The 27,710-nt window shown below is 67.8% G+C and overlaps 1 protein-coding gene across 2 annotated transcripts in view; it reads left to right on the forward strand.

Annotated features, from left to right (window-relative positions):
* The first annotated feature begins 289 nt into the window (after positions 1–289).
* The window catches only part of LOC140392885 (protein FAM131B-like), a 121,304-nt gene continuing 93,883 nt past the window's right edge, over positions 290–27,710 (forward strand). The window contains exons 1-2 of one of the 2 annotated variants that reach the window (XM_072478646.1): positions 290–915; positions 16,994–17,103. In XM_072478646.1, coding sequence (XP_072334747.1) covers positions 888–915; positions 16,994–17,103 — 138 coding nt within the window. In that variant the 5' untranslated portion in view covers positions 290–887. The remainder of the gene's footprint in view (positions 916–16,993; positions 17,104–27,710) is intronic. The other variant, XM_072478644.1, reaches the window with a different exon arrangement.

Raw genomic sequence — 27,710 nt, forward strand, 5'->3', positions numbered from 1 at the left:
TCTCTCGCTCTGTCTCTCTCCGTCTATCTCTCACTGTCTCTCTCTCCCTGTCTCTCTCGCTCTGTCACTCTCCCGTTCTCTCTCGCTCTGTCACTCTCCCGCTCTCTCTCGCTCTGTCTCTCTCTGTACACAGCCTGATTGTTAATGTAGTCGTGCCTGTGTGTCTGTGAGCAGCTGGTCGATAGAGTGAGTGTGGGGGTGAGAGAGCAGGAGGCAGCAATGTGTCATCCGACACGCCCCGTCACTCGGAGCCAATCTGTACACAAGCTCCAGCACTTTCCCTGTCAACCCCTCCATTGTGAGAGGACAAAAAGACTGCAGTGTGTGGCTGGAGAGAGAGGGAGAGGGAGAGTGAGAGGGAGCGAGAGAGAGAGAGAGAGGGAGCGGGAGGGAGAGAGAGAGAGGGAGCGGGAGGGAGAGAGAGAGAGGGAGCGGGAGGGAGAGAGAGAGGGGGAGCGGGAGGGAGAGAGAGAGGGGGAGCGGGAGGGAGAGAGAGAGAGGGAGCGGGAGGGAGAGAGAGAGAGACACACACACACACAGAGACAGAGACAGTGGGGTGGGGGGTGGGGGGGGGGGAGGAACTGGCAGGGTGAAGCTGACAGATATTCCGAGAGAGGGAGAGACGGAGGGAGGGACTGATTCAGAGAAAGGGAGAGAGAGGCACAGAAAAAGACAGAGGGAGAGAGAGACTAGGAGTGAGTGGGCAAAGCGCGGTGGGAGGGAGAGTGGGAGGGTGGGAGGGAGAGGGAGGGAGACGCCATCCATTCCTGCCGGAGGGAGTGGAGTGTGCACAGACAGGGAGACATGTCCCTCCACTTGCCGAGCCCCCTCAGTATGCTGCTATTCTAACGCCATCACCAGGGAATCACCCACCCTCCCCCGAGAACATGGGCTGCATCGGATCCCGGACCATCGGTGAGTCGCAAACTCCCCGTGGGGGTGTGGCGAATGGGAGCAACCTGAGGGTGAGGGAGGCGGGCACTAGATGGGTCGTGAGGGGGGGGGGCGAGATGGGGGTTGTGTGACGGGAGCGTTAGACGGGTCACGAGACGGGGGCGCGAGACGGGGGCGCGAGACGGGGGCGCGAGACGGGGGCGCGAGACGGGGGCGAGAGGCGGAGTTTTTGATGGGGGCGTGAGATGGGGGTTTGTGATGGGGCTGTTAGATGGGGGCATAAGATGGGGGCATGAGACGGGGGCACGAGATAGGGGCGTGAAACGGGGGCGTGAGACGGGGGGAGTGAGACAGGGGGAGTGAGACGGGGGGGAGTGAGAAGGTGTGCGGGACGGGGGTAGTGAGACGGGGAGTGAGACAGGGGAGTGAGACGAGGGGAGAGAGACGGGGGGAGTGAGACGGGGGAGTGAGACGGGGGAGTGAGACGGGGGAGTGAGACAGGGGAGTGAGACGGGGGGAGTGAGACGGGGGGGAGTGAGAAGGTGTGCGGGACGGGGGTAGTGAGACGGGGAGTAAGACGGGGGAGTGAGACAGGGGAGTGAGACGGGGGAGTGAGACGAGGAGTGAGACGGGGGAGTGAGACGAGGAGTGAGACGGGGGAGTGAGACGGGGGAGTGAGACGGGGGAGTGAGACGGGGGAGTGAGACGGGGGGATTGAGACGAGGGAGAGAGACGGGGGGAGTGAGACGGGGGAGTGAGACGGGGGAGTGAGAAGGTGTGCGGGACGGGGGTAGTGAGACGGGGAGTGAGACAGGGGAGTGAGACGGGGGAGTGAGACGAGGAGTGAGACGGGGGAGTGAGACGTGGAGTGAGACGGGGGAGTGAGACGGGGGAGTGAGACGGGGGAGTGAGACGGGGGAGTGAGACGGGGGGATTGAGACGAGGGGAGAGAGACGGGGGGAGTGAGACGGGGGAGTGAGACGGGGGAGTGAGACGGGGGAGTGAGACGGGGGAGTGAGACGGGGAGGGAGACGGGGGGATTGAGACGAGGGGAGAGAGACGGGGGGAGTGAGACGGGGGGAGTGAGACGGGGGAGTGAGACAGGGGAGTGAGACAGGGGAGTGAGACGGGGGGAGTGAGACGGGGGGGAGTGAGAAGGTGTGCGGGACGGGGGTAGTGAGACGGGGAGTGAGACAGGGGAGTGAGACGGGGGAGTGAGACGGGGGAGTGAGACGGGGGAGTGAGACGGGGGAGTGAGAAGGTGTGCGGGACGGGGGTAGTGAGACGGGGAGTGAGACAGGGGAGTGAGACGGGGGAGTGAGACGAGGAGTGAGACGGGGGAGTGAGACGAGGAGTGAGACGGGGGAGTGAGACGGGGGAGTGAGACGGGGGAGTGAGACGGGGGAGTGAGACGGGGGGATTGAGACGGGGGGATTGAGACGGGGGGAGAGAGACGGGGGGAGTGAGACGGGGGAGTGAGACGGGGGAGTGAGACGGGGGAGTGAGACGGGGGAGTGAGAAGGTGTGCGGGACGGGGGTAGTGAGACGGGGAGTGAGACAGGGGAGTGAGACGGGGGAGTGAGACGAGGAGTGAGACGGGGGAGTGAGACGAGGAGTGAGACGGGGGAGTGAGACGGGGGGATTGAGACGAGGGGAGAGAGACGGGGGGAGTGAGACGGGGGAGTGAGACGGGGGGATTGAGACGAGGGGAGAGAGACGGGGGGAGTGAGACGGGGGAGTGAGACGGGGGGATTGAGACGAGGGGAGAGAGACGGGGGGAGTGAGACGGGGGAGTGAGACGGGGGGATTGAGACGAGGGGAGAGAGACGGGGGAGTGAGACGGGGGAGTGAGACGGGGGGATTGAGACGAGGGGAGAGAGACGGGGGGAGTGAGACGGGGGAGTGAGACGGGGGAGTGAGACGGGGGAGTGAGACGGGGGAGTGAGACGGGGGAGTGAGACGGGGAGGGAGACGGGGAGTGAGACGGGGGGATTGAGACGGGGGGATTGAGACGAGGGGAGAGAGACGGGGGGAGTGAGACGGGGGAGTGAGACGGGGGAGTGAGACGGGGGAGTGAGACGGGGGAGTGAGACGGGGAGGGAGACGGGGGGATTGAGACGAGGGGAGAGAGACGGGGGGAGTGAGACGGGGGGAGTGAGACGGGGGAGTGAGACGGGGAGGGAGACGGGGAGGGAGACGGGGGGATTGAGACGAGGGGAGAGAGACGGGGGGAGTGAGACGGGGGAGTGAGACGGGGGAGTGAGACGGGGAGTGAGACGGGGAGGGAGACGGGGGATTGAGACGAGGGGAGAGAGACGGGGGGAGTGAGACGGGGGAGTGAGACGGGGGATTGAGACGAGGGGAGAGAGACGTGGTGAGTGAGACGGGGGAGTGAGACGGGGGAGTGAGACGGGGGAGTGAGACGGGGGAGTGAGACGGGGGAGTGAGACGGGGGAGTGAGACGGGGGAGTGAGACGAGGGGAGTGAGACGGGGGAGTGAGACGAGGGGAGTGAGACGAGGGGAGTGAGACGAGGGGAGAAAGAAGGGGAGAGTGAGACGGGGGGAGTGAGACAGGGGGAGTGAGACGGGGGAGTGAGGCGGGGGAGTGAGACGGGGGAGTGAGACGGGGGGAGTGAGATGGGGGAGTGAGCCGAGGGGAGTGAGACGGGGGGAATGAGCCGAGGGGAGACAGACGGAGGGAGTGAGATGGGGGAGTGAGACGGGGGAGTGAGACGGGGGGAGTGAGGCGGGGGAGTGAGACGGGGGGAGAGAGACGGGGGGAGAGAGACGGGGGGAGAGAGACGGGGGGAGAGAGACGGGGGGAGAGAGACGGGGGGAGAGAGACGGGGGGAGAGAGACGGGGGAGTGAGACGGGGGAGTGAGACGGGGGGAGAGAGACGGGGGAGTGAGACGGGGGAGTGAGACGGGGGGGGAGAGAGACGGGGGAGAGAGACGGGGGAGTGAGACGGGGGAGTGAGACGGGGAGGGAGACGGGGGGATTGAGCCGAGGGGAGTGAGACGGGGGGAATGAGCCGAGGGGAGACAGACGGAGGGAGTGAGATGGGGGAGTGAGACGGGGGAGTGAGACGGGGGGAGTGAGGCGGGGGAGTGAGACGGGGGGAGAGAGACGGGGGGAGAGAGACGGGGGAGAGAGACGGGGAGGGTGAGAAGAGGGGGAGGGAGGCGAGGGGTTTAGAGACGGGGAGGGAAAGGGGGCAGGGAGATGGGGGAGGGAGATGAGGGGGAGGGAGACGGAGAGGGGGAGACAGGGAGGAGGGAGACGAGCGTGTGGGGGACGGGGAGGGGGATGGGGTGGAGGGAGACAGAGAGGGGGAGACAGGGAGGAGGGAGATGAGGGGTAGGGGACGGAGAGGCGGATGGGTACAGGGGGGCTGTGTGGGGGAGCAAGGGCGCTGGGTTAGGGTACGGGGGGCTGGTTGAGGGTACATGGGGGTACAGGGGGCTGGGCTGGGGTACAAGGGGGCTGGGCTGGGGTACAGGGGGGCTGCATTGGGGTACAGGGGGGCTGGGTGGTGGTACAGGAGGGCTGGGTGGAGGTACAGGGGGGCTGAGTGGGGGTACAGGGAGGCTGAGTGGGGGTACAGGGGGGCTGCGTTGGGGTACAGGGGGGCTGGGCTGGGGTACAGAGGGGCTGGGTTGGGGTACAGGAGGGCTGGGTTGGGGTACAGGGTGGCTGGGTTGGGGTACAGGGGGCTGGGTTAGGGTACGGGGGGCTGGGTTGGGGTATAGGGGGGTTGGGTTGGGGTACAGGCGGGCTGGGTTGGGGTACAGGGGGGCTGGGTTGGGGTACAGGGGGGCTGGGTTGGGGTACACGGGGGCTGAGTTGGGGTACAGGGGGCTGGGTTGAGGTACGGGGGGCTGGGTTGGGGTACAGGGGAGCTGGGTTGGGGTACAGGGGAGCTGGGTTGGGGTACAGGGGGGCTGGGCTGGGGTACAGGGGGGCTGGGTTGGGGTATGGGGGGCTGGGTTGGGGTACAGGGGAGCTGGGTTGGGGTACAGGGGAGCTGGGTTGGGGTACAGGGGGGCTGAGTTGGGGTACAGGGGGGCTGGGTTGGGGTACAGGGGAGCTGGTTTGGGGTACAGGGGAGCTGGGTTGTGGTACAGGGGGGCTGGGTTGAGGTACAGGGGGGCTGGGTTGAGGTACAGGGGGGCTGGGTTGGGGTACGGGGGCTGGGTTGGGGTACAGGGGAGCTGGGTTGGGGTACAGGGGAGCTGGGTTGGTGTACAGGGGGGCTTGGCTGGGGTACAGGGGGGCTGGGTGTGGGTACAGGGGGGCTGAGTTGGGGTACAGGGGGGCTGGGCTGGGGTACAGGGGGGCTGGGGTGGGGTACAGGGGGGCTGGGTGTGGGTACAGGGGGGCTGAGTTGGGGTACAGGGCGGCTGGGTTGGGGTACGGGGGGGCTGGGTTGGGGTACATTGGAGTTGGGTTGGGGTACAGGGGAGCTGGGTTGGGGTACAGGGGGGCTTGGCTGGGGTACAGATGGCAGGGTTGGGGTACAAGGGGCCTGGGTTAGGGTACAGGGGGGCTGGGCTGGGGTACTTGGGGGCTGGGTTGGGGTACAGGGGGGCTGGGTTGGGGTACAGGGGGGCTGGGCTGGGGTACAGGGGGGCTGGGTTGGGGTACAGGGGGGCTGGGTTGGGGTACAGGGGGGCTGGGTTGGGGTACGGGGGGCTGGGTTGGGGTACGGGGGGCTGGGTTGGGGTACAGGGGGGCTGGGTAGGGGTACAGGGAGGCTGGGTCGGGGTACAGGGGATTGGGTTGGGGCACAGGGGGGCTGGGTTGGGGTACAAGGGGGCTGGGTTAGGGTACAGGGGGGCTGGGTTGGGGTACAGGGGGGCTGGTTTGGGGTACAGGGGATCTGGGGTGGGGTACAGGGGGGCTGGGTTGGGGTACAGGGGGGCTGGGTTGGGGTACAGGGGGGCTGTGTGGGGTACAGGGGGGCTGGGTTGAGGTACAGGGGAGCTTTGTGGGGTACAGGGGGGCTGGGTTGGGGTACAGGGGGGGCTGAGTCGGGGTACAGGGGGCCTGGGTGGGGGTACAGGGGGGCTGGGTTGGGGTACAGGGGGGCTCGGTTGGGGTACAGGGAGGCTGGGTTGGGGTACAGGGGGGCTGGTTTAGGGTACAGGGGGCTGCGTTAGGGTACGGGGGGCTGGGTTGGGGTACAGGGGGGCTGGGTTGGGGTACAGGGGGGCTGGGCTGGGGTATAGGGGGGCTGGGTTAGGGTTTGGGGGACTGGGCTGGGGAACAGGGGGGCTGGGTTGGGGTACAGGAGGGCTGGGTTGGGGTACAGGGGGGCTGGGTTGAGGTACAGGGGGGCTGGGTTGGGGTACGGGGGGCTGGGTTGGGGTACAGGGGGGCTGGGTTGGGGTACAGGGGGGCTGGTTTAGGGTACAGGGGGCTGCGTTAGGGTACGGGGGGCTGGGTTGGGGTACAGAGGGGCTGGGTTGGGGTACAGGGGGGCTGGGCTGGGTATAGGGGGGCTGGGTTAGGGTTTGGGGGACTGGGCTGGGGAACAGGGGGGCTGGGTTGGGGTACAGGAGGGCTGGGTTGGGGTACAGGGGGGCTGGGTTGAGGTACAGGGGGGCTGGGTTGGGGTACAAGGGGGCTGGGTTGAGGTACAGGGGGGCTGGGTTGGGGTACAGGGGGGCTCAGTTGAGGTACAGGGCAGCTGGGTTGGGGTACTGGGGGCTGGGGTGAGGTACAGGGGGGCTGGGTTGGGGAACAGGGGGGCTGAGTCGGGGTACAGGGGGCCTGGGTGGGGGTACAGGGGGGCTGGGTTGGGGTACAGGGGGGCTCGGTTGGGGTACAGGGAGGCTGGGTTGGGGTACAGGGGGGCTGGTTTAGGGTACAGGGGGCTGCGTTAGGGTACGGGGGGCTGGGTTGGGGTACAGGGGGGCTGGGTTGGGGTACAGGGGGGCTGGGCTGGGGTATAGGGGGGCTGGGTTAGGGTTTGGGGGACTGGGCTGGGGAACAGGGGGGCTGGGTTGGGGTACAGGAGGGCTGGGTTGGGGTACAGGGGGGCTGGGTTGAGGTACAGGGGGGCTGGGTTGGGGTACAAGGGGGCTGGGTTGAGGTACAGGGGGGCTGGGTTGGGGTACAGGGGGGCTCAGTTGAGGTACAGGGCAGCTGGGTTGGGGTACTGGGGGCTGGAGTGAGGTACGGGGGGGCTGGGTTGGGGTACAGGGGCAGGGTTGGGGTACAAGGGGGCTGGGTTAGGGTACAGGGGGGCTGGGTTGGGGTACAGGGGGGCTGGGTTGGGGTACAGGGGGGCTGGGTTGGGGTACGGGGGGCTGGGCCCGGGTACAGGGGGGCTGGGTTGGGGTACAGGGGGGGTGGGTTGGGGTACAGGGGGGCTGGGTTGGGGTACAGGGGGCAGGGTTGGGGTACAAGGGGCCTGGGTTTGGGTACAGGGGGGCTGGGCTGGGGTACAGGGGGGCTGGGTTGGGGTACAGGGGGGCTGGGTTGGGGTACAGGGGGGCTGGGCTGGGGTACAGGGGGCTGGGTTGGGGTACAGGGGGGCTGGGTTGGGGTACAGGGGGGCTGGGTTGGGGCACAGGGGGGCTGGGTAGGGGTACAGGGGGGCTGGGTTGGGGTACAGGGGATTGGGTTTGGGCACAGGGGGGCTGGGTTGGGGTACAGGGGGGCTGGGTTGGAGTATGGGGGGCTGGGTTGGGGTAAGGGGGGCTGGGTTGGGGTACAGCGGGGCTGGGTTGGGGTACAGGGGGGCTGTGTGTGGTACAGGGGGGCTGGGTTGAGGTACAGGGAGCTGTGTGGGGTACAGGGGAGCTGAGTCGGGGTACAGGGGGCCTGGGTGGGGGTACAGGGGGGCTGGGTTGGGGTACAGGGGGGCTCGGTTGGGGTACAGGGGGGCTGGGTTGGGGTACAGGGGGGCTGGGTGGGGGTACAGGGGGGCTGGGTTAGGGTACGGGGGCTGGGTTGGGGTACAGGGGGGCTGGGTTGAGGTACAGGGGGGCTGGGTTGGGGTACAGGGGGGCTGGGTTGAGGTACAGGGGGGCTGGGTTGGGGTACAGGGGGGCTGGGCTGGGGTACAGGGTGGCTGGGTTGGGGTACAGGGGGGCTGGGTTGGGGTACAGGGGGGCTGGGCTGGGGTACAGGGGGCTGGGTTGGGGTACAGGGGGGCTGGGTTGGGGTACAGGGGGGCTGGGCTGGGGTACAGGGGGGCTGGGTTGGGGCACAGGGGGGCTGGGTAGGGGTACAGGGGGGCTGGGTTGGGGTACAGGGGATTGGGTTGGGGCACAGGGGGGCTGGGTTGGGGTACAGGGGGGCTGGGTTGGAGTATGGGGGGCTGGGTTGGGGTAAGGGGGGCTGGGTTGGGGTACAGGGGGGCTGGGTTGGGGTACAGGGGGGCTGTGTGTGGTACAGGGGGGCTGGGTTGAGGTACAGGGGAGCTGTGTGGGGTACAGGGGAGCTGAGTCGGGGTACAGGGGGCCTGGGTGGGGGTACAGGGGGGCTGGGTTGGGGTACAGGGGGGCTCGGTTGGGGTACAGGGGGGCTGGGTTGGGGTACAGGGGGGCTGGGTGGGGGTACAGGGGGGCTGGGTTAGGGTACAGGGGGCTGGGTTGGGGTACAGGGGGGCTGGGTTGAGGTACAGGGGGGCTGGGTTGGGGTACAGGGGGGCTGGGTTGAGGTACAGGGGGGCTGGGTTGGGGTACAGGGGGGCTGGGCTGGGGTACAGGGGGGCTGGGTTGGGGTACAGGGGGGCTGGGTTGGGGTACAGGGGGGCTGGGTTGAGGTACAGGGGGGCTGGGTTGGGGTACAAGGGGGCTGGGTTGAGGTACAGGGGGGCTGGGTTGGGGTACAGGGGGGCTCAGTTCAGGTACAGGGCAGCTGGGTTGGGGTACTGGGGGCTGGGGTGAGGTACAGGGGGGCTGGGTTGGGGTACGGGGGGCTGGGTTGGGGTACAGGAGGGCTGAGTTGGGGTACGGGGGCTGGGTTGGGGTACAAGGGGCCTGGGTTAGGGTACAGGGGGGCTGGGCTGGGGTACATGGGGGCTGGGTTGGGGTACAGGGAGGCTGGGTTAGGGTACGGGGGGGCTGGGTTGGGGTACGGGGGGGCTGGGTTGGGGTACGGGGGCTGGGTTGGGGTATAGGGGGGCTGGGCTGGGGTACAGGGGGGCTGGGCTGGGGTACAGGGGGGCTGGGTGGGGGTACAAGGGGGCTGGGTTGGGGTTCAGGGGGGCTGTGTTGGGGTACAGGGGGGCTGGGCTGGGGTACAGGGGGGCTGGGTTGTGGTACAGGGGGGCTGGGTTGAGGTACAGGGGGGCTGGGTTGAGGTACAGGGGGGCTGGGATGGGGTACAGGGGGGCTGGGTTGGGGTACAGGGGGGCTGGGTTGGGTTATAGGGGAGCTGAGTTTGGGTACGGGGGGCTGGGTTGAGGTACAGGGGGGCTGAGTTGGGGTACAGGGGGCTGGGTTGGGGTACGGGGGGGCTGGGTTGGGGTACGGGGGGGCTGGGTTGGGGTACGGGGGCTGGGCTGGGGTACAGGGGGGCTGGGCTGGGGTACAGGGGGGCTGGGCTGGGGTACAGGGGGGCTGGGCTGGGGTACAGGGGGGCTGGGTGGGGGTACAGGGGGGCTGGGTTGGGGTACAGGGGGCTGGGTTGGGGTACAGTGGGGCAGGGTTGAGGTACAGGGGGACTGGGTTGAGGTTCAGGGGGGCTAGGTTGGGATACAAGGGGGCTGGGCTGGGGTACAGGGGGGCTGGGTTGTGGTATAGGGGGGCTGGGTTGAGGTACGGGGGCTGGGTTGGGGTACAGGGGGGCTGGGTTGGGGTACAGGGGGGCTGGGTTGGGTTATAGGGGAGCTGAGTTGGGATACGGGTGCTGGGTTGAGGTACAGGGGGGCTGGGCTGGGGTACAGGGGGGCTGGGCTGGGGTACAGGGGGGCTGGGCTGGGGTACAGGGGGGCTGGGTTGGGGTACAGGGGGGCTGGGCTGGGGTACAGGGGGGCTGGGTTGGGGTATGGGGGGGCTGGGTTGGGGTACTGGGGGGCTGGGTTGAGGTACAGGGGGGCTGGGTTGAGGTACGGGGGCTGGGTTGAGGTACAGGGGGGCTCGGCCGGGGTACGGGAGCTGGGTCGGGGTACAGGGGGGCTGGGTTCGGGTACAGGGGGGCTGGGTTGGTGTTCAGGGGGGCTGGGTGGGGGTACACGGCGGCTGGGTTGAGGTACAGGGGGGCTGGGTTGGGGTACAGGGGGGCTTGGTTGGGGTACAGGCGGGCTGGATTGAGGTACGGGGGGCTGGGTTGGGGTACAGGGGGCTGGGTTGAGGTACAGGGGGGCTGGGCTGTGGCACAGGGGGGCTGGGTTGGGGTACAGGGGGGCTGGGTTGGGGGACAGGGGGGCTGGGTTGGGGTACGGGGGGCTGAGTTGGGGTACAGGGGCGCTGAGTTGGGGTACGGTGGCTGGGTTGGGGTACAAGGGGGTGGGTTGAGGTACAGGGGGGCAGGGTTGGGGTACAAGGGGGCTGGGTTGAGGTACAGGGGGGCTGGGTTGGGGTACAGGGGGGCTCAGTTGAGGTACAGGGCAGCTGGTTTGGGGTACTGGGGGCTGTGTTGGGGTACGGGGGGCTGGGTTGGGGTACAGGGGGGCTGAGTTGGGGTACGGGGGCTGGGTTGGGGTACAGGGAGGCAGGGTTGGGGTACGGGGGGGCTGGGTTGGTGTTCGGGGGGGCTGGGTTGGTGTATGGGGGGGCTGGGTTGGGGTACGGGGGCTGGGTTGGGGTACTGGGGGGCTGGGCTGGGGTACAGGGGGGCTGGGCTGGTGTACAGGGGGGCTGGGCTGGGGTACAGGGGGGCTGCGTGGGGGTACAGGGGGGCTGGGTTGGGGTACAGGGGGCTGGGTTGGGGTACAGGGGGGCAGGGTTGAGGTACAGGGGGGCTGGGATGAGGTTCAGGGGGCTGGGTTGGGGTACAGGGGGGCTGGGCTGGGGTACAGGGGGGCTGGGTTGGGGTACAGGGGGGCTGGGCTGGGGCACAGGGGGCTGGGTTGGGGTACAGGGGGGCTGGGTTGGGGTACAGGGGGGCTGGGTTGAGGTACGGGGGCTGTGTCGGGGTACAGGGGGGCTGGGTTGCGGTTCAGGGGGGCTGGGTTCGGGTACAGGGGGGCTGGGTTCGGGTACAGGGGGCTGGGTTGGTGTTCTGGGGGGCTGGGTGGGGGTACAGGGTGGCTGGGTTGAGGTACAGGGGGCTGGGTTGGGGTACAGGGGGGCTGGGTTGGGGTACAGGGGGCTGGGTTGAGGTACAGGGGGGCTGGGCTGTGGTACAGGGGGGCTGGGTTGGGGTACAGGGGGGCTGGGTTTGGGTATGGGGGGCTGGGTTGGGGTACAGGGGGGCTGAGTAGGGGTACGGGGGCTGGGTTGGGGTACAGGGAGGCTGGGTTGGGGTACAGGGGGGGCTGGGTTGGGTTACGGGGGGCTGGGTTGGGGTACAGGGGGGCTGGGTTGAGGTACAGGGGGGCTGGGTTGGGGTACAGGGGGCTGGGTTGAGGTACAGGCGGGCTGGGCTGGGGTACAGGGGGGCTGGGCTGGGGTACAGGGGGGCTGGGTTGAGGTACAGGGGGGCTGGGTTGGGGTACAGGGGGGCTGGGATGGGGTACAGGGGGGCTGGGCGGGGGTACAGGGGGGCTGGGCTGGGGTACAGGGGGGCTGGGTGGGAGTACAGGGGGGCTGGGTTGGGGTAAAGGGGGGCTGGGTTGGGGTACAGGGGGGCTGGGCTGGGGTACAGGGGGGCTGGGCTGGGGTACAGGGGGGCTGGGTTGGGGTACAGGGGGGCTGGGTTGAGGTACGGGGGCTTGGTTGGGGTACAGGGGAGCTGGTTGGGGTACAGGGGGGCTGGGTTGGGGTACAGGGGGGCTGGGTTGGGGCACAGGGGGGCTGGGTAGGGGTACAGGGGGGCTGGGTTGGGGTACAGGGGATTGGGTTGGGGCACAGGGGGGCTGGGTTGGGGTACAGGGGGGCTGGGTTGGAGTATGGGGGGCTGGGTTGGGGTAAGGGGGGCTGGGTTGGGGTACAGGGGGGCTGGGTTGGGGTACAGGGGGGCTGTGTGTGGTACAGGGGGGCTGGGTTGAGGTACAGGGGAGCTGTGTGGGGTACAGGGGAGCTGAGTCGAGGTACAGGGGGCCTGGGTGGGGGTACAGGGGGGCTGGGTTGGGGTACAGGGGGGCTCGGTTGGGGTACAGGGGGGCTGGGTTGGGGTACAGGGGGGCTGGGTGGGGGTACAGGGGGGCTGGGTTAGGGTACAGGGGGCTGGGTTGGGGTACAGGGGGGCTGGGTTGAGGTACAGGGGGCTGGGTTGGGGTACAGGGGGGCTGGGTTGAGGTACAGGGGGGCTGGGTTGGGGTACAGGGGGGCTGGGCTGGGGTACAGGGGGGCTGGGTTGGGGTACAGGGGGGCTGGGTTGGGGTACAGGGGGGCTGGGTTGAGGTACAGGGGGGCTGGGTTGGGGTACAAGGGGGCTGGGTTGAGGTACAGGGGGGCTGGGTTGGGGTACAGGGGGGCTCAGTTCAGGTACAGGGCAGCTGGGTTGGGGTACTGGGGGCTGGGGTGAGGTACAGGGGGGCTGGGTTGGGGTACGGGGGGCTGGGTTGGGGTACAGGAGGGCTGAGTTGGGGTACGGGGGCTGGGTTGGGGTACAAGGGGCCTGGGTTAGGGTACAGGGGGGCTGGGCTGGGGTACATGGGGGCTGGGTTGGGGTACAGGGAGGCTGGGTTAGGGTACGGGGGGGCTGGGTTGGGGTACGGGGGGGCTGGGTTGGGGTACGGGGGCTGGGTTGGGGTATAGGGGGGCTGGGCTGGGGTACAGGGGGGCTGGGCTGGGGTACAGGGGGGCTGGGTGGGGGTACAAGGGGGCTGGGTTGGGGTTCAGGGGGGCTGTGTTGGGGTACAGGGGGGCTGGGCTGGGGTACAGGGGGGCTGGGTTGTGGTACAGGGGGGCTGGGTTGAGGTAGAGGGGGGCTGGGTTGAGGTACAGGGGAGCTGGGATGGGGTACAGGGGGGCTGGGTTGGGGTACAGGGGGGCTGGGTTGGGTTATAGGGGAGCTGAGTTTGGGTACGGGGGGCTGGGTTGAGGTACAGGGGGGCTGAGTTGGGGTACAGGGGGCTGGGTTGGGGTACGGGGGGGCTGGGTTGGGGTACGGGGGGGCTGGGTTGGGGTACGGGGGCTGGGCTGGGGTACAGGGGGGCTGGGCTGGGGTACAGGGGGGCTGGGCTGGGGTACAGGGGGGCTGGGCTGGGGTACAGGGGGGCTGGGTGGGGGTACAGGGGGGCTGGGTTGGGGTACAGGGGGCTGGGTTGGGGTACAGTGGGGCAGGGTTGAGGTACAGGGGGACTGGGTTGAGGTTCAGGGGGGCTAGGTTGGGATACAAGGGGGCTGGGCTGGGGTACAGGGGGGCTGGGTTGTGGTATAGGGGGGCTGGGTTGAGGTACGGGGGCTGGGTTGGGGTACAGGGGGGCTGGGTTGGGGTACAGGGGGGCTGGGTTGGGTTATAGGGGAGCTGAGTTGGGATACGGGTGCTGGGTTGAGGTACAGGGGGGCTGGGCTGGGGTACAGGGGGGCTGGGCTGGGGTACAGGGGGGCTGGGTTGGGGTACAGGGGGGCTGGGTTGGGGTACTGGGGGGCTGGGTTGAGGTACAGGGGGGCTGGGTTGAGGTACGGGGGCTGGGTTGAGGTACAGGGGGGCTCGGCCGGGGTACGGGAGCTGGGTCGGGGTACAGGGGGGCTGGGTTCGGGTACAGGGGGGCTGGGTTGGGGTACAGGGGGGCTTGGTTGGGGTACAGGCGGGCTGGATTGAGGTACGGGGGGCTGGGTTGGGGTACAGGGGGCTGGGTTGAGGTACAGGGGGGCTGGGCTGTGGCACAGGGGGGCTGGGTTGGGGTACAGGGGGGCTGGGTTGGGGGACAGGGGGGCTGGGTTGGGGTACGGGGGGCTGAGTTGGGGTACAGGGGCGCTGAGTTGGGGTACGGTGGCTGGGTTGGGGTACAAGGGGGTGGGTTGAGGTACAGGGGGGCAGGGTTGGGGTACAAGGGGCTGGGTTGAGGTACAGGGGGGCTGGGTTGGGGTACAGGGGGGCTCAGTTGAGGTACAGGGCAGCTGGTTTGGGGTACTGGGGGCTGTGTTGGGGTACGGGGGGGCTGGGTTGGGGTACAGGGGGGCTGAGTTGGGGTACGGGGGCTGGGTTGGGGTACAGGGAGGCAGGGTTGGGGTACGGGGGGGCTGGGTTGGTGTTCGGGGGGGCTGGGTTGGTGTATGGGGGGGCTGGGTTGGGGTACGGGGGCTGGGTTGGGGTACTGGGGGGCTGGGCTGGGGTACAGGGGGGCTGGGCTGGTGTACAGGGGGGCTGGGCTGGGGTACAGGGGGGCTGCGTGGGGGGTACAGGGGGGCTGGGTTGGGGTACAGGGGGCTGGGTTGGGGTACAGGGGGGCAGGGTTGAGGTACAGGGGGGCTGGGATGAGGTTCAGGGGCTGGGTTGGGGTACAGGGGGGCTGGGCTGGGGTACAGGGGGGCTGGGTTGGGGTACAGGGGGGCTGGGCTGGGGCACAGGGGGCTGGGTTGGGGTACAGGGGGGCTGGGTTGGGGTACAGGGGGGCTGGGTTGAGGTACGGGGGCTGTGTCGGGGTACAGGGGGGCTGGGTTGCGGTTCAGGGGGGCTGGGTTCGGGTACAGGGGGGCTGGGTTGGTGTTCTGGGGGGCTGGGTGGGGGTACAGGGTGGCTGGGTTGAGGTACAGGGGGCTGGGTTGGGGTACAGGGGGGCTGGGTTGGGGTACAGGGGCTGGGTTGAGGTACAGGGGGGCTGGGCTGTGGTACAGGGGGGCTGGGTTGGGGTACAGGGGGGCTGGGTTGGGGTACAGGGGGCTGGGTTGGGGTACAGGGGGGCTGAGTAGGGGTACGGGGGCTGGGTTGGGGTACAGGGAGGCTGGGTTGGGGTACAGGGGGGCTGGGTTGGGTTACGGGGGCTGGGTTGGGTTACGGTGGGTCGGGGCTGGGTTGGGGTACAGGGGGGCTGGGTTGAGGTACAGGGGGGCTGGGTTGGGGTACAGGGGGCTGGGTTGAGGTACAGGCGGGCTGGGCTGGGGTACAGGGGGGCTGGGCTGGGGTACAGGGGGGCTGGGTTGAGGTACAGGGGGGCTGGGTTGGGGTACAGGGGGGCTGGGATGGGGTACAGGGGGCTGGGCGGGGGTACAGGGGGGCTGGGCTGGGGTACAGGGGGGCTGGGTGGGAGTACAGGGGGGCTGGGTTGGGGTAAAGGGGGGCTGGGTTGGGGTACAGGGGGGCTGGGCTGGGGTACAGGGGGGCTGGGCTGGGGTACAGGGGGGGCTGGGTTGGGGTACAGGGGGGCTGGGTTGAGGTACGGGGGCTTGGTTGGGGTACAGGGGAGCTGGTTGGGGTACGGGGGCTGGGTCGGGTACAGAGGGCTGGTTTGGGTTACAGGGGAGCTGAGTTGGGGTACGGGGGCTGGTTGAGGTACAGGGGGGCTGGGCTGGGGTACAGGGGGCTGGTTGGAGTACGGGGGCTGGGTTGGGGTACAGGGAGGCTGGGTTGGGGTACAGGTGGCTGGGTTGGTGGGTTACGGGGGGCTGGGGTTGGGGTACGGGGCTGGGCTGTTGTACAGGGGGGCTGGGTGGGGTTACAGGGGGGCTGGGTTGGGTTACAGGGGGCTGGGTTGGGGTACAGGGGGCTGGGTTGAGGTACAGGGGGGCTGGGTTGAGGTTCAGGAGGGCTGGGTTGAGGTTCAGGAGGGCTGGGTTGGGGTACAGGGGGGCTGGGTTGAGGTACAGGGGGCTGGGTTGGAGTACAGGGGGGCTGGGTTGGGGTACAGGGGGGCTTGGTTGAGGTACAGGGGGGCTGGGTTGGGGTACAGGGGGGCTGGGTTGGGGTACAGGGGGGCTTGGTTGAGGTACAGGGGGGCTGGGTTGGGGTACAGGGGGGCTGGGTTGAGGTACAGGGGGGCTGGGTTGGGGTACAGGGGGGCTGGTTGGGGTACAGGGGGCTGGGTTGAGGTACAGGCGGGCTGGGCTGGGGTACAGGGGGGCTGGGTTGGGGTACAGGGGGCTTTGTTGAGGTACAGGGGGGCAGGCCGGGGGTACAGGGGGGCTGGCCTGGGGTACAGGGGGGCTGGGTGGGGGTACAGGGGGCTGGGTTGGGGTAAAGGGGGGCTGGGTTGGGGTACAGAGGGGCTGGGCTGGGGAAAGGGGGGCTGGGCTGGGGTACAGGGGGCTGGGTTGGGGTACAGGGGGCTGGGTTGGGGTACAGGGGGGCTGGGTTGAGGTACGGGGGCTGGGTCGGGGTACAGGGGAGCTGGGTTGGGGTACGGGGGCTGGGTCGGGGTACAGAGGGCTGGGTTGAGGTACAGGGGGGCTGGGTTGGGTTACAGGGGAGCTGAGTTGGGTTACGGGGGCTGGGTTGGGGTACAGGGGGGCTGAGTTGGGTACAGGGGAGCTGAGTTGGGGTACGGGGGGCTGGGTTGGGGTACAGGGGGGCTGAGTTGGGGTACGGGGGCTGGGTTGGGGTACAGGTGGTCTCGGAGCAATGTGTGTGTAACCGGAATGTGTGCGAGGTTCCTGAACAATAGGGAGCAGATTGTGGTCAGAATGTTTGGAATGAGGTTTGTCCAGGTGGTGGCATGTGTCCCCGCTCCCTGCCCGGGACCCCCGGTGTGATTCTAACCTGCCCGGGACCCCCGGTGTGATTCTAACCTGCCCGGGACCCCCGGTGTGATTCTAACCTGCCCGGGACCCCCGGTGTGATTCTAACCTGCCCGGGACCCTCGTTGTGATTCTAATCTGCCCGGGACCCCCGGTGTGATTCTAACCAGCCCGGGACCCCCGGTGTGATTCATACCTGCCCGGGACCCCCGGTGTGATTCTAACCTGCCCGGGACCCCCGGTGTGATTCTAACCTGCCCGGGACCCTCGGTGTGATTCTAACCTGCCCGGGACCCCCGGTGTGATTCTAACCTGCCCGGGACCTCCGGTGTGATTCATACCTGCCCGGGACCCTCGGTGTGATTCTAACCTGCCCGGGACCCCCGGTGTGATTCTAACCCTGTCTGTTCCCTGCTCCAGCTGCAGAGGCAGTTCCAGTCGACTGGAAGGATTCGAGAGATTTAGACAACGTGAATTTGGACAGTACCAACTCTCTACAGGGAAGCAACACTCAGCAATCATCGACTGAGGTAGAGTCCCTTGGCAAGGGAGTGAGGGGCTTCCCCAGCGAGGGGCTTCCCCAACGAAAGGCTTCCACAGGGAGGGGCTCCACAGCAAGGGAGTCATCCCCCCCCGCGAGGGTGTCCCGTCCCGCCAGCAAGGGAGCTCCCCCCCCAGTGAGGGAGCCCCCCCCAGTGAGGGAGCCTCCCCCAGTGAGGGAGTCCCCCCCCCCCCCAGCGAGGGAGCCCCCCCAGCTAGGGAGACCCCCCCAGTGAGGGAGCCCCCCCCAGCGAGGGAGACCCCCCCAGTGAGGGAGCCACCCCCCAGCGAGGCAGCCCCCCCAGTGAGTGAGCCTCCCTCCAGCAAGGGAACGAGGGAGCCCCCTCCCCCAGCGACGGGAGTCCCCTGCCCAGTGAGGGAGCGAGGGAACCCCCCCAGTGAGGGAGCCCCCTCCCCAGCGAGGGAGCCCCCCCCAGCGAGGGAGCCCCGCACCAGTGAGGGAGCCCCCCCCAGTGAGGGGGACCCCCCCAGTGAGGGAGCCACCCCCCAGCGAGGCAGCCCCCCCAGTGAGTGAGCCCCCCCCTCCAGCAAGGGAACGAGGGAGCCACCTCCCCAGCGACGGGAGTCTCCTGCCCAGTGAGGGAGCGAGGGAACCCCCCCCAGTGAGGGAGCCCCCTCCCCAGCGAGGGAGCCCCCCCAGCAAGGGAGCCCCGCACCAGCGAGGGAGCCCCCCCAGCGAGGGAGCGAGGGAGCCCCCCCCCCAGCGAAGGAGCGAGGGAGCACCCCCCAGCGAGGGAGCGAGGGAGACCCCCCAGCAAGGGAGCGAGGGAGCCCCCCCACCAGCGAGGGAGCGAGGGAGCCCCCCCAGCGAGGGAGTCCCCCTCCAGCGAGGGAGCCCCCTCCCAGCGAGGGAGTCACCCCCCAGAGAGGGAGCGAGGGAGCCCCCCCCGCGAGGGAGCCCCCCTCCAGCCCAGGGAGCCCACTCCCAGCGAGGGAGTCGCCCCCCAGAGAGGGAGCGAGGGAGCCCCCCCGCGAGGGAGTCCCCACCCCGAGCGAGGGAGCGAGGGAGCGAGGGAGCCCCCCCCCCAGTGAGGGAGTCCCCCTCCAGCGAAGCAAGGGAGACCCCTCCAGCGAGGGAGACCCCCACGAGGGAGTCCCCCTCCAGCGAGGGAGCGAAGGAGCCCCGACCAGTGAGGGAGACCCACCCCCCCAGCGAGGGAGCGAGGGAGCCCCCCAGGAAGGGCGTCCCCCCCAGCGAGGGAGTCACCCCCCCCAGAGAGGGAGCGAGGGAGCCCCCTCCAGCGAGGGACCGAGAGTCCCGCCCCCCCCAGGGAAGGAGATCCCCCCTCAGCGAGGGAGCGTGGGACTCCCCCCCCCAGTGAAGAAACGGGCACCCCCAGCGAGGGAGCCCCCCGCCCCCAGCGAGGGAGTCCCCCCCAGAGAAGGAGCGAGGGAGACCCCCAGCAAGGGAGCGAGAGAGACCCCCATCAGCGAGGGAGACCCCCACGAGGGAGTCCCCCTCCAGCGAGGGAGCGAGGGAGCCCCGACCAGCGAGGGAGACCCACCCCCCCAGCGAGGGAGCCCCCCCAGGAAGGGAATTCCCCCCCCCCAGCGAGGGAGTCACCCCCCAGAGAGGGAGCGAGTGAGCTCCCTCCAGCGAGGGAGCGCTAGTCCCCCCCCCAGCGATGGAGACCCCCCCTCAGCGAGGGAGCGTGGGACTCTCCCCCCCAGCGAAGAAGTGTGTCACCCCAGCGAGGGAGTGAGGGAGACCCCCCCAGCGAGGGAGAGTGGGAGCCCCCCCCAGCGAGGGAGTGAAGGAGCCCCCCCAGCGGGGGAGCATGGGACTCACCCCGCAGCGAGGAAGCGTATCCCCCCAGCGAGGGGAGCGAGGGAGCCCCCCCCCGCGAGGGAAAGGGGGGCCCCCCCCACAGCGAGGGAGCGAGGGAGCCCCCCCAAAGCGAGGCAGCGAGGGAGCCTTCCCCCAGCGAGGGAACGAGGGTTTCCCAAGCGAGGTGCAATGGTTCTCCCAGTGAGAGAGCGTGTCTCTACCTACCCACCCAACGAAGAAATGAATGTCGTCCCAGCGAGGGTCACCGCAGTGAGGGAGTGAGTGTCTCCCCCCCCCCCCAGTGACAGAGCAAGTGTCCCCCCCCCTCAGTGACAGAGCGAGTGTCCCCCCGTGACAGAGCGAGTGCCCCCCCCAGTGACAGAGCGAGTGCCTCCCCCCAGTGACAGAGCGAATGTCTCCCCCCCAGTGACACAGCGAGTGACCCCTCCCCCAGTGACAGAGCGAGTGTCCCCTCCCCCCAGTGACAGAGCGAGTGAGCCCTCCCCCAGTGACAGAGCGAGTGTCCCCTCCCCCCAGTGACAGAGCGAGTATCCCCCCTCCCAGTGACAGAGCGAGTGTCCCCTCCCCCCAGTGACAGAGCGAGTGTCCCCCCCCCGTGACAGAGCGAGTGTCCCCCCCCAGTGACAGAGCGAGTGCCCCCCCCTCAGGCGAGTGTCCCTCCCAGTGACAGAGCGAGTGTTCCCCCCCAGTGACAGAGCGAGTGTCCCCCCCAGTGACAGAGCGAGTGTCCCCCACAGTGACAGAGAGAGTGTCCCCAGCCAGCGACAGAGCGAGTGTCCCCCCCCCAGTGACAGAGCGAGTGTCTCCCCCCCAGTGACAGAGTGAGTGTCTTCCCCAGTGACAGAGCGAGTGTCTACCCCCAGTGACAGAGCGAGTGTCCCCCCAGTGACAGAGCGAGTGACCCCCCCAGTGACAGAGCGAGTGTCCCCCCCCAGTGACAGAGCGAGTGTCTCCCCCCCCAGTGACAGAGCAAATGTGTCTCCACTCCAGTGACAGAGCGAGTGTCCCCCCCCAGTGAGAGAGCGAGTGACCCCCCGTGACAGAGCGAGTGTTCCCCCCCCCCCAGTGACTGAGCGTGACCCCCACCAGCGACAGAGCGAGTGTCCCCCCCCAGTGACAGAGCGAGTGTCCCCCCCCAGTGACAGAGCGAGTGTCCCCCCCCCCAGTGACAGAGCAAATGTGTCTACCCTCCAGTGACAGAGCGAGTGTCCCCCCCCAGTGAGAGAGCGAGTGACCCCCCCAGTGACAGAGCGAGTATGCCCCCCCCAGTGACTGAGCGTGTGTCCCCCCCCAGCGACAGAGCGAGTGTCCCCCCCCAGTGACAGAGCGAGTGTCTCCCCCCCAGTGACAGAGCGAGTGCCGCCCCCAGTGACAGAGCGAGTGTCCCCCCCCGTGACAGAGCGTGTGTCCCCCGCCAGCGACAGAGCGAGTGTCCCCCCCCCCCAGTGACAGAGCGAGTGTCTCCCCCCCCCAGTGACAGAGTGAGTGTCTCCCCCCAGTGACAGAGCGAGTGATCCCCCCCCCAGTGACAGAGCGAGTGTCTCCCCCCAGTGACAGAGCAAGGGTCTCCCCCCAGTGACAGAGCTAGTGTCTCACCCCCAGTGACAGAGCAAGGGTCTCCCCCCAGTGACTGAGCGTGTCCCCCCCCCAGTGACAGAGCAAGTGTCTCCCCCGCAGTGACAGAGCGAGTGTCCCCCCCCAGTGAGAGAGCGAGTGACCCCCCGTGACAGAGCGAGTGTCCCCCCTCCCCAGTGACTGAGCGTGTCCCCCACCAGCGACAGAGCGAGTGTCTCCCCCCAGTGACAGAGCGAGGGTCTCCCCCCAGTGACAGAGCTAGTGTCCCCCCCCCCAGTGACAGAGCAAGTGTCTCCACCCCAGTGACAGAGCGAGAGTCCCCCCCCAGTGAGAGAGCGAGTGTCTCCCCCCCAGTGACAGAGCGAGTGTCTCCCCTCCAGTGACAGACCGAGTGTCTCCCCCCAGTGACAGAGCGAGTGTCCCCCAGTAACAGAGAGAGTGTCTCCACCCAGTGAGAGAGCGAGTGTCTCCCCCCCAGTGACAGAGCGAGTGTCTCCTCCCCCAGTGACAGAGCGAGTGTCCACCCCAGTGACAGAGCGAGTGTCACCCCAGTGACAGAGCGAGTGTCTCCCCCCCAGTGACAGAGCGAGTGTCCCCCCCAGTGACAGAGCGAGTGTCCCCCCAGTGGACAGAGCGAGTGTCCCCCCCCCCAGTGACAGAGCGAGTGTCTCCCCCCCAGTGACAGAGCGAGTGACCCCCAGTGACAGAGCGAATGTCCCCTCCCCCCAGTGACAGAGCGAGTGTCCCCCCCCCAGTGACAGAGCGAGTGTCCCCCCCCAGTGACAGAGCGAGTGTCCCCCCACAGTGACAGAGAGAGTGTCCCCCCCCAGTGACAGAGCGAGTGTCCCCCCAGTGACAGAGCGAGTGACCCCCCCAGTGACAGAGCGAGTGTCTCCCCCACCAGTGACAGAGCGAGTGACCCCCCCAGCGACAGAGCGAGTGGCTCCCCCCCAGTGACAGAGCGAGTGTCTCCCGCCCACTGACAGAGCGAGTGTCCCCCACAGTGACAGAGAGAGTGTCCCCCCCCGCAGTGACAGAGCGAGTGTCCCCCCAGTGACAGAGCGAGTGACCCCCCCCAGTGACAGAGCGAGTGTCTCCCCACCAGTGACAGAGCGAGTGACCCACCCAGTGACAGAGCGAGTGTCCCCCCCGCAGTGACAGAGCGAGTGCCTCCCCCCCAGTGACAGAGCGAGTGTCCCCCCCCCCAGCGACAGAGCGAGTGTCTCCCCCCCAGTGACAGAGCGAGTGTCTCCCGCCCACTGACAGAGCGAGTGTGTCCCCCCAGTGACAGAGCGAGTGTCTCCCCCCAGAGACAGAGCGAGTGCCCCCCCCCCAGTGACAGAGTGAGTGTCTCCGCCCCCAATTACAGAGCGAGTGTCTCCCCCCCCAGTGACAGAGCGAGTGTCCCCCCCAGTGACCGAGCGAGTGTCTCCCCCCCAGTGACAGAGCGAGTGTCCCCCCCCCAGTGACAGAGCGAGTGTCTCCCCCCCCCAGTGGACAGAGCGAGTGTCTCCCCCCCAGTAACAGAGCGAGTTTCCCACCCCAATGACAGAGCGAGTGTCCCCCCCAGTGACAGAGCGAGTGTCCCTCCCAGTGACAGAGCGATTGTCCCCCCCCAGTGAAAGAGCGACTGTTCCCCGCCCCAGTGACAGAGCGAGTGTCTCCCCCCCAGTGACAGAGCGACTGTCACCCCCCAGTGACAGAGCGAGTGCCCCCCCCAGTGACAGAGCGAGTGTCCCCCCCCAGTGACAGAGCGAGTGTCCCTCCCCAGTGACAGAGCGAGTGTCTCCCCTTAAGTGACAGAGCGAGTGTCCCCCCCCAGTGAGAGAGCGAGTGACCCCCCCCAGTGACAGAGCGAGTGTCCCCCCCCAGTGAGAGAGCGAGTGACCCCCCCAGTGACAGAGCGAGTGTCCCCCCCCCAGTGACTGAGCGTGTCCCCCACCAGTGACAGAGCGAGTGTCCCCCCACAGTGACAGAGCGAGTGTCCCCCCCCCAGTGAGAGAGCGAGTGACCCCCCCAGTGACAGAGCGAGTGTCCCCCCCCAGTGACTGAGCGAGTCCCCCACCAGCGACAGAGCGAGTGTCCCCCCCCAGTGACAGACCGAGTGTCCCCCCCCAGTGACAGAGCGAGTGTCCCCCCCCCCAGTGACAGAGCAAATGTGTCTCCCCTCCAGTGACAGAGCGAGTGTCCCCCCCCAGTGAGAGAGCGAGTGACCCCCCCCCCAGTGACAGAGCGAGTATGCCCCCCCCCAGTGACAGAGCGAGTGTCCCCCCCCAGTGACAGAGCGAGTGTCCCCCCCCCCCAGTGACAGAGCAAATGTGTCTCCCCTCCAGTGACAGAGCGAGTGTCCCCCCCGCAGTGAGAGAGCGAGTGACCCCCCCAGTGACAGAGCGAGTATGCCCCCCCCAGTGACTGAGCGTGTGTGTCCCCCCAGCGACAGAGCGAGTGTCCCCCCCAGTGACAGAGCGAGTGGTCTCCCCCCCAGTGACAGAGCGAGTGTCTTCACCAGTGACAGAGGGAGTGTCCCCCCTCCCAGTGACAGAGCGAGTGTCTCCCCCCCAGTGACAGAGCGAGTGTCTTCCCCAGTGACAGAGCGAGTGTCGCCCCCCAGTGACAGAGCGAGTGACACCCCCAGTGACAGAGCGAGTGTCTCCCCCCCCAGTGACAGAGCGAGTGTCTCCGCCCCAGTAACAGAGCGAGTGTCCCCCCCCAGTGACAGAGAGAGTGTCTCCCCCCAGTGACAGATCGAGTGTCCCCCCCCGGTGACAAAGCGAGTGTCTCCCCCCCAGTGACAGAGCGAGTGTCTCCCCTCCAGTGACAGAGCGAGTGTCTCCCCACCAGTGACAGAGCGAGTGACCCCCCCAGTGACAGAGCGAGTGTCCCCCCGCAGTGACAGAGCGAGTGCCTCCCCCCAGTGACAGAGCGAGTGTCCCCCCCCCAGCGACAGAGTGAGTGTCTCCCCCCCAGTGACAGAGCGAGTGTCTCCCGCCCCACTGACAGAGCGAGTGTCCCCCCCCCAGTGACAGAGCGAGTGTCTCCCCCCCAGAGACAGAGCGAGTGTCCCCCCCCCCAGTGACAGAGTGAGTGTCTCCGCCCCCAATGACAGAGCGAGTGTCTCCCCCCCCCGCCCCAGTGACAGAGCGAGTGTCCCCCCCAGTGACAGAGCGAGTGTCTCCCCCCCAGTGACAGAGCGAGTGTCCCCCCCCAGTGACAGAGCGAGTGTCCCCCCCCCAGTGACAGAGCGAGTGTCTCCCCCCCAGTGACAGAGCGAGTGTCTCCCCCCCAGTAACAGAGCGAGTTTCCCACCCCAATGACAGAGTGAGTGTCCCCCCCCAGTGACAGAGCGAGTGTCCCTCCCAGTGACAGAGCGAGTGTCCCCCCCCCAGTGAAAGAGCGACTGTTCCCCCCCAGTGACAGAGCGAGTGTCTCCCCCCCAGTGACAGAGCGACTGTCCCCCCCCAGTGACAGAGCGAGTGCCCCCCCCAGTGACAGAGTGAGTGTCCCCCCCCAGTGACAGAGCGAGTGTCCCTCCCAGTGACAGAGCGAGTGTCTCCCCTCCAGTGACAGAGCGAGTGTCCCCCCCCCAGTGAGAGAGCGAGTGACCCCCCCAGTGACAGAGCGAGTCCCCCCCCCAGTGAGAGAGCGAGTGACCCCCCCAGTGACAGAGGCGAGTGTCCCCCCCCAGTGACTGAGCGTGTCCCCCACCAGCGACAGAGCGAGTGTCCCCCCACAGTGACAGAGCGAGTGTCCCCCCCCCAGTGAGAGAGTGAGTGACCCCCCCCAGTGACAGAGCGAGTGTCCCCCCCCAGTGACTGAGCGTGTCCCCCACCAGCGACAGAGCGAGTGTCCCCCCCCAGTGACAGAGCGAGTGTCCCCCCCCAGTGACAGAGCGAGTGTCCCCCCCCCAGTGACAGAGGCAAATGTGTCTCCCCTCCAGTGACAGAGCGAGGTGTCCCCCCCCAGTGAGAGAGCGAGTGACCCCCCCAGTGACAGAGCGAGTGTCCCCCCCCCAGTGACAGAGCGAGTGTCCCCCCCCAGTGACAGAGCAAATGTGTCTCCCCTCCAGTGACAGAGCGAGTGTCCCCCCCCCAGTGAGAGAGCGAGTGACCCCCCCCAGTGAAAGAGCGAGTATGCCCCCCCCAGTGACTGAGCGTGTGTCCCCCCCCAGCGACAGAGCGAGTGTCCCCCCCAGTGACAGAGCGAGTGTCTCCCCCCAGTGACAGAGCGAGTGTCTTCACAAGTGACAGAGGGAGTGTCCCCCCTCCCAGTGACAGGGCGAGTGTCTCCCCCCCAGTGACAGAGCGAGTGTCTTCCCCAGTGACAGAGCGAGTGTCGCCCCCCAGTGACAGAGCGAGTGACCCCCCCAGTGACAGAGAGAGTGTCTCCCCCCCCAGTGACAGAGCGAGTGTCTCCGCCCCCAGTAACAGAGCGAGTGTCCCCCCCCCAGTGACAGAGACAGTGTCTCCCCCAGTGACAGAGCGAGTGTCCCCCCCAAGTGACAAAGCGAGTGTCTCCCCCCCAGTGACAGAGCGAGTGTCTCCCCTCCAGTGACAGAGCGAGTGTCTCCCCCCCCCAGTGACAGAGCGAGTGTCCCCCAGTGACAGAGAGAGTGTCTCCCCCCCAGTGACAGAGCGAGTGTCTCCGCCCCAGTAACAGAGCGAGTGTCTTCACAAGTGACAGAGGGAGTGTCCCCCCTCCCAGTGACAGAGCGAGTGTCTCCCCCCCCAGTGACAGAGCGAGTGTCTTCCCCAGTGACAGAGCGAGTGTCGCCCCCCAGTGACAGAGCGAGTGACCCCCCCAGTGACAGAGAGAGTGTCTCCCCCCCAGTGACAGAGCGAGTGTCTCCGCCCCAGTAACAGAGCGAGTGTCCCCCCCCAGTGACAGAGACAGTGTCTCCCCCCAGTGACAGAGCGAGTGTCCCCCCCCAGTGACAAAGCGAGTGTCTCCCCCCCAGTGACAGAGCGAGTGTCTCCCCTCCAGTGACAGAGCGAGTGTCTCCCCCCCCCAGTGACAGAGCGAGTGTCCCCCAGTGACAGAGAGAGTGTCCTGCCCCCAGTGAGAGAGCGAGTGTCTCCCCCCAGTGGACAGAGCGAGTGATCCCCCCCAGTGACAGAGCGAGTGTCTCCCCCCAGTGACAGAGCGAGGGTCTCCCCCCAGTGACAGAGCTAGTGTCCCCCCCCCAGTGACAGAGCAAGTGTCTCACCCCCAGTGACAGAGCGAGTGTCCCCCCCAGTGAGAGAGCGAGTGACCCCCCGTGACAGAGCGAGTGTCCCCCCCCCCCAGTGACTGAGCGTGTCCCGCACCAGCGACAGAGCGAGTGTCCCCCCCAGTGACAGAGCGAGTGTCCCCCCCCAGTGACAGAGCGAGTGTCCCCCCCCCCAGTGACAGAGCAAATGTGTCTACCCTCCAGTGACAGAGCGAGTGTCCCCCCCCCAGTGAGAGAGCGAGTGACCCCCCCAGTGACAGAGCGAGTATGCCCCACCCAGTGACTGAGCGTGTCCCCCCCCCCCAGCGACAGAGCGAGTGTCTCCCCCCCAGTGACAGAGCGAGTGTCTCCTCCCCCAGTGACAGAGCGAGTGTCCACCCCAGTGACAGAGCGAGTGTCACCCCAGTGACAGAGCGAGTGTCTCCCCCCCCAGTGACAGAGCGAGTGTCCCCCCAGTGACAGAGCGAGTGTCCCCCCCCCCAGTGACAGAGCGAGTGTCTCCCCCCCAGTGACAGAGCGAGTGACCCCCCCAGTGACAGAGCGAATGTCCCCTCCCCCCAGTGACAGAGCGAGTGTCCCCCCCCAGTGACAGAGCGAGTGTCCCCCCCCCAGTGACAGAGCGAGTGTCCCCCACAGTGACAGAGAGAGTGTCCCCCCCCCCAGTGACAGAGCGAGTGTCCCCCCAGTGACAGAGCGAGTGACCCCCCCAGTGACAGAGCGAGTGTCCCCCCGCAGTGACAGAGCGAGTGCCTCCCCCCCAGTGACAGAGCGAGTGTCATCCCCAGTGACAGAGCGAGTGTCGCCCCCCAGTGACAGAGCGAGTGACCCCCCCAGTGACAGAGCGAGTGTCTCCCCCCCAGTGACAGAACGAGTGTCTCCGCCCCAGTAACAGAGCGAGTGTCCCCCCCAGTGACAGAGAGAGTGTCTCCCCCCAGTGACAGAGCGAGTGTCTACCCCCCAGTGACAGAGCGAGTGTCTCCCCTCCAGTGACAGAGCGAGTGTCTCCCCCCCAGTGACAGAGCGAGTGTCCCCCAGTGACAGAGAGAGTGTCTGCCCCCAGTGAGAGAGCAAGTGTCTCCCCCCCAGTGACAGAGCGAGTGTCCCCCAGTGACAGATCGAATGTCTCCCCCCAGTGACAGAGCGAGTGCCGCCCCCAGTGACAGAGCGAGTGTCCCCCCCCATGACAGAGCGTGTGTCCCCCGCCAGCGACAGAGCGAGTGTCCCCCCCGCAGTGACAGAGCGAGTGTCTCCCCCCCCAGTGACAGAGTGAGTGCCTTCCCCAGTGACAGAGCGAGTGTCTCCCCCCAGTGACAGAGCGAGTGACCCCCCCCATTGACAGAGCGAGTGTCTCCCCCCAGTGACAGAGCGAGGGTCTCCCCCCAGTGACAGAGCTAGTGTCCCCCCCCCAGTGACAGAGCAAGTGTCTCCCCCCCAGTGACAGAGCGAGAGTCCCCCCCCAGTGAGAGAGCGAGTGTCTCCCCCCCAGTGACAGAGCGAGTGTCTCCCCTCCAGTGACAGGACCGAGTGTCTCCCCCCAGTGACAGAGCGAGTGTCCCCCAGTAACAGAGAGAGTGTCTCCACCCAGTGAGAGAGCGAGTGTCTCCCCCCCAGTGACAGAGCGAGTGTCTCCTCCCCCAGTGACAGAGCGAGTGTCCACCCCAGTGACAGAGCGAGTGTCACCCCAGTGACAGAGCGAGTGTCTCCCCCCCAGTGACAGAGCGAGTGTCCCCCCCAGTGACAGAGCGAGTGTCCCCCCCCCCAGTGACAGAGCGAGTGTCTCCCCCCCAGTGACAGAGCGAGTGACCCCCCAGTGACAGAGCGAATGTCCCCCTCCCCCCAGTGACAGAGCGAGTGTCCCCCCCCAGTGACAGAGCGAGTGTCCCCCCCCCAGTGACAGAGCGAGTGTCCCCCACAGTGACAGAGAGAGTGTCCCCCCCCCCAGTGACAGAGCGAGTGTCCCCCCAGTGACAGAGCGAGTGACCCCCCCAGTAACAGAGCGAGTGTCC

Source organism: Scyliorhinus torazame, chromosome 16 (genome assembly GCF_047496885.1).
Source record: "Scyliorhinus torazame isolate Kashiwa2021f chromosome 16, sScyTor2.1, whole genome shotgun sequence".
Taxonomy (NCBI): Eukaryota; Metazoa; Chordata; class Chondrichthyes; order Carcharhiniformes; family Scyliorhinidae; genus Scyliorhinus; species Scyliorhinus torazame.